The sequence below is a fragment of the Hipposideros armiger genome, unplaced genomic scaffold (assembly GCF_001890085.2).
Source record: "Hipposideros armiger isolate ML-2016 unplaced genomic scaffold, ASM189008v1 scaffold_66, whole genome shotgun sequence".
In the NCBI taxonomy this organism is placed as follows: Eukaryota; Metazoa; Chordata; class Mammalia; order Chiroptera; family Hipposideridae; genus Hipposideros; species Hipposideros armiger.
The window spans coordinates 3653804-3659403 of record NW_017731416.1 but is presented as its reverse complement, the minus strand read 5'-3'; the positions used below and the strand labels follow the sequence as shown (position 1 = coordinate 3659403).

General features: G+C 52.2%; 1 protein-coding gene across 1 annotated transcript in view; it reads left to right on the top strand.

Moving 5' to 3' along the window:
* Positions 1 to 5600, top strand: part of SLC22A5 (solute carrier family 22 member 5) — a 33361-nt gene that overhangs the window by 8069 nt on the left and 19692 nt on the right. The window contains exon 2 of the mRNA XM_019642197.1: positions 2154 to 2257. Coding sequence (XP_019497742.1) covers positions 2154 to 2257 — 104 coding nt within the window. The remainder of the gene's footprint in view (positions 1 to 2153; positions 2258 to 5600) is intronic.

Below are 5600 nucleotides of genomic sequence, written 5' to 3'. Positions count from 1 at the left end.
AGGTCAAGCTGTTGTTCAGCATCTTAGCTGTGGAGGGCAGTGTCACTGGCCCTCATATGTGGGATCCGAACCGGGGCCCTCTGGCGTCCCAAGCCAGTGCTTATCAATCGCGCCACTTGGCTGGCCCGAAGCTACTGACTCTTTGTTCATTTTTTAATCTCTCACTACAAAAGTGATACATGCTAGCTGAGAATGGATCCCATCACGTTCAAGAATAGATCCCATAATCTGGCCCCAGAAGCTCTGCCTAACACCCTACCTAACATCCAGACTCCAGCAGCCATCCCCGAGTTCCCCAGCTCTGACTCCCATGTCCTGACCTGACTTTAGCAGCCATGTCTGGATGGGGACTGCCCTAGGAGCCCTCCCCCTCCTAAAAGATGGTATCTGGGTGCTGGCACCACTGAGGCTGCAGAGGTGGGAAGGCTTCTGTAGCCTGAGCATTTCAGGCCTTGTTACTCTGAAATGCTGGCTTCCTGCTAGTCTGGACTTTCTCTAGTTGTAGGAGTTGGAGACCCTAAACTTTTCCCTGGGGTAGGGACCACCACCCCATGCTCAGCTTGAGGGCTGTGCTCCAACCCTGCTGAGGTGCCCTGAGGCTGTGTGCACACACTGCCCAGCAGGGCAGAGAAGCAGACCTGTTTTTCTTGCTGTCACTAGCCTTGGAAGCCACACACTCCCCCGCCTCTGTGTATTACTGGGGAGCCCAAGACTGCCTGAAGGGCATGCCGGCAGCTTGGTGCCAGGCAAGCAAGGGTCTGAATTCCCTAGAGCGTGACCCTCTAGCTTACTGCTGAACACCATCTTTCTGTTCTGGGAAACGTTTTGCTGGGAACCACCAGCTTCCTGTTTTGGCTTTTCTTCCTTCTTCTAGCTCCTTGTTAGGCTGGGCAACCTCACATCTGAGTGCTCAGCTGCTTCCACATGCCCGCAGACCTCTTTAGTTGGTAACCATCGATGGAACTACACATTGGGTGCTGGGAAACTCGAGCAATGTAGCCTGTTCCCTACCCCAATCCTTGTTTTACAAATGAGGAAATTAAGGCACAAACGGGGTAGGGAGGGGAACCTTATCTGAGTTTGGATAATCAGTTAACAGTGAATAGAAACTAAACCTCGCTTCTTCTTTTTTTTTTAAGATTTTATTGGGGAATTGGGGGAGGGTAACAGCAGTGTTGGGGAATTGGGGAAGGGGAACAGCCAAGTTGTCCTTCAATCTTAGTTGTGGAGGGCTCAGCTAGCTCAGCTCCAAGTCCAGTTGCCATCCAGCCGCCCGTCGGCAGCTCAGGGCAGCTCAGCTCAAGGTGCCATGTTCAATGTTAGTCATGGGTAGGTGTAGCCCACCATCCCATACAGGAGTCGAACCAGCAACCTTGTTGTTAGGAGCACGTGCTCTCACCAGCTGAGCCATCCTGCCACTTGTTGGCAGCTCAGCGGCAGCTCAGCTCAGGCGCAGCTCACTGGCCCATGTAGGAATCAAACCAGCAACCTTGTTGCTCAGAGCTCATGCTCTTAACCAACTGAGCCACTTGGCAGGCCCCAAACTTCAGCTTCTTGACTCCCAGCTCAGAGCTTGTGGCTATACTTGGGCCAGTGTTGTTAGCACAGCATCAGGGATCCCAGCTCTAAATGTCACCAGAAGGACCCAGAGGCCCAGGGTGGAGACCTGAGCAGAGCTGAAGGAGCAGATCCATGTGCAACCTAGGCCCTCTGGCCTTGGCTCCTGGCTGGATGCCTTGACCCTTAGAGCCCCAGAACCCTGCTCCAGAACCACTCCTGTGCCAGTCCTGCCAATGGCCTGAACCCACCGAAAGGGTGCCCTGCCCTGACCACAGCCCTGGGCTCTGCCCAGATTCTTCAGAGCTACCAGAGGCCTCGCCTTCTCCTGGGGTGGAACATGGATGGAGTACTTGCTCCCTGCCTCAAATTGGAAGCAAAACAATGGAACCAAAAGTGATGAGAAACTGAATGGGGGAACGTGCTCTCTGCCTGGCTGCCCAGAAGAGCCACCTCCTGCCTGAGCTCCCACACCACTCTGCATGGAAGCAGAGGGTGCTGGGATGCCGATGTTCTGATTGCATTTTCTGAAAAGCTGTAAATTTAAAACATTTTTAAAAAGAAGTGAGTGACACATCCCTTTGCTCCTCTTACAGTGGAACCTGGTGTGTGAAGATGACTGGAAGGCCCCACTCACAACCTCCTTGTTTTTCGGAGGTGTGCTGGTGGGCTCCTTCATTTCGGGGCAGCTCTCAGACAGGTAAGGTGGGTGTCTATTTCCTGCAGCTGCAGGGGACCCCAGCAGTGAGCAAGGAACATGGATGTGGCTGGCCCTTGACATCAAAGGGTAGCACTCTTAGTACAGGGCTTTGCGGGTTTTTTTGTTTTTTTGTTTTTTTTTAAAGATTTTATTGGGGAATTGGGGGAGGGGAACAGTGCTGGGGAACCAGGGGAAGGGGAACAGACAAGTTGCTGTCGTTTTGTTCTTCAGTAGTTGTTGCTTCCCTGGCCCAAGCTGGCACCATCATTGCGCTCTTCCCGGGTGAGGCAGATCAGTCGCCGGCCTCTGGACGGCTGCTCACGGCGGCTGCTGGCCGCTCACACAGGCTGCCGGCTACACATGGTAGCCCATGGCAACCCACTGCAGCAGGGGACTGCAGCCCACGCCGTCGCCGGCGACTCACGGCAGCCCAGCTCCAGGTTGAGCTGTTGTTCAGCATCTTAGCTGTNCCCGGGAAGAGCGTAATGATGATGCCAAGTTGGGCCAGTGAACCAACGTCCTCCACAACTAGACTGAAGAACAAAAGGACAGCAACTTGTCTGTTCCCCTTACCCCAATTCCCCAGCACTGTTCCCATCCCCCCAATTTCCCAATAAAAAATTTTTTTAAAAAACTTTAAAAAAAAACAAAAACCCATCCTAGAGATTGAAGTTCAGGGTTCATCTGGGCTTTGGGCAGCCAAACCGAAAGACCAAGCCCAAAGGATGCTATGGTGTTGAAGGTTCACAGCCTTTTTATTCATCTGTTTACTCACTCACTCACTCACTCACTCACTTGCCTATATACCAAACAGCTACTGAGCCCTTCCTCTGCAGGGCACTGCTAGGCATTGTAAAGAACATGGTAGCAGATACTTCTTGCCCTGACAGCCTGGGGACAAAGGATCTGCCATTAATTGCAGCAGGAGGCAGGATGAAATGTGTGCAGTAATACATGGCATTCGGTAACAGGTGGTGCCGACCAGCGTGTCTGACCATTGAAGTGCTCAGGCCAGGTACATCTCAGGGAAGAGCTTTTGCCCTCTGGGCACAGACCATGACTCTTTTCCCTTCCAGTCAACTCACAGGTAAGAACATTTGGTCCCAAGAAACTGCATCATCTCTATACTTCCCATAACTAAAAAGCAGCACCAATTACATAATGCGTACAAGAGACACACTTCTCTCCCTCAAAAATTTTAACAACTTTATTGAGGTATAAATGACATGAAATAAACTACACAGAACTACAGCGTGCAATTTGAAAAGCGTTCATGGATATATTGGGTTGTCGGGAAAGTCACGATGCATTTTTACATTGAAAAACAGAAAAATATGTCATGACTTTCCCGACAACCCAATATATATGAGACTATCACCACTGGAGAGGTACATGTCTTACCAGGAAGGATGGCAGGTCTAGGCCCCCTGCCAGAGTTGCTCCCAGATTTTTTCAGGTAAGTCCTCGGACCTTCCCCTTCACAGCTTACCCAGCTGAGGGGTCATGATGACTCATGACGTGATCTTAAAACCCACACGTGTAGTTCTGACTTTGATATAATACCTGTTGTCATCAGCCAGTACAGCTCATCCCACGCATGGATAAGCTGGTTTGTAGCTGCTTTAGTCACGGCTGGGGAGCCAGGAGCTCAGTGTAGGAACACTAAATTCCTTTGTAAACACAAGGCAGGGTACGTAGCCTGGACTAAGGGAGCTTCTTATACTCCCCCTCCTCAGGAGGATTCAGGCCAAGTCCTGGAGCCCGCTGCTGTCCATCTGCTAGCTGACAGAGAAGTGATTGGGTTGGCAGGTGGGACCTAGTCCGTGCCTGCCCTCATGTTCTTTTTTTTTTTAAGATTTTATTGGGGAATTGGGGGAGTGGAACAGACAAGTTGCTGTCCTGTTGTTCTTCAGTCTAGTTGTGGAGGAAGCCGCTTCACCAGCCCATGTTGGCATTATGATCATTGCACTCTTCCTGGCTCAGACAGTCGGTCACCAGCCATTGGACAGCAGCTTACGGCGGCTCACAGCAGCTTCGCCGGCCACTCACGTTGGCTGCTGGCCACTCACAGGAGCTTACGGCAGCCCACTGCAGCCTACGCTGTTGCTGGTCACTCATGGCAATCCAGCTCCAGGTGGAGCTGCCGTTCACCATCCTAGCTGTAGAGGGCGCAGTGTCATTGGCTCATGTGGGAACCGAACCGGCGGCCCTGCTGCTCAGAGCTTGCGCTCCCAAGCCAACTCTTAACCAACTGAGCCACTCGGCCAGCCCCTCATGTTCATTTTCTAAGACCTATTACCTTTCCTGAGTCTACACATAGGCACCCTGTGGCCAGTGGGAAGCGTTAGCCCACGTTTGCTTTTGGAGGGCCCAGCGCCAGGCCCTGAGAATTGTTAAGAATTGTCCGTGGTGGGTAGAGAGCCCAGTTACCCCAGGGAGTTAAACACTTGCCCGGAGTAAGGACAGGCTGGACCAGGCAGCAGGGGTGAGGCTGCAGGAGCTGGAGATGTGCCCTTGGGACCTCTCCCAAGATGAGCATTGTAGTCTCCTTGTCTCCTGCAGAGCATAGCTGACCTGTTTTCAGGTAGCACCTGACCTTGCTAGGCCACAATTGTCTAGAAGCCTATATTAGGAGACTTGATGTAGGGGTGGGGTCCCTACCACCCTAGAACTCCCTGCAGATTCCCTTGTGGATTTCTAGCCTGGCTCAGCTGTGTTGGTCCCCAACCCTCATGAGAAACCTGTTGAGATGCAGCTACTGACTTTTTTTTTAAAGATTTTTATTGAGGAATTGGGGGAAGGGAACAGCGTTGGGGAATCGGAGAAGGGGAACAGACAAGTTGCTGTCCTTTTGTTCTTCAGTCTAATTGTGGAGGACGTCGCTTCACTGGCCCATGTTGGTATTATCATTGTGCTCTTCCCAGGTGAGGCAGTAGCTCACTGGCCATTGGACAGCCGCTCCCGGCAGCTCATGGCAGCTCACGAAAGCGCATACCAGCTGCCGGCCAGCCCCACTGCAGCCTACACTGCTGTTGCCGGCGACTCACAGAAGCCCAGCTCCAGGTCGAGCTGTTGCTCACCATCTTAGCTATGGAGGGCAGTGTCACTGGCCCTCATATGTGGGATCCGAACTGGGCCCTGCTGCTCAGAACTGGCGTCCCAAGCCAACTCATTTTTTTTTTTTAAGATTTCTATTGGGGAATTGGGGGATGGGAACATCGCTGGGGAATTGGGGGAAGGGGAAGAGACAAATTGCTGTCCTTTTTGTTCTTCAGTCTAGTTGTGGAGGACGTTGCTTCACTGGCCCAAGTTGGCACCATCATTGCGCTCTTCTCTGGCGAGG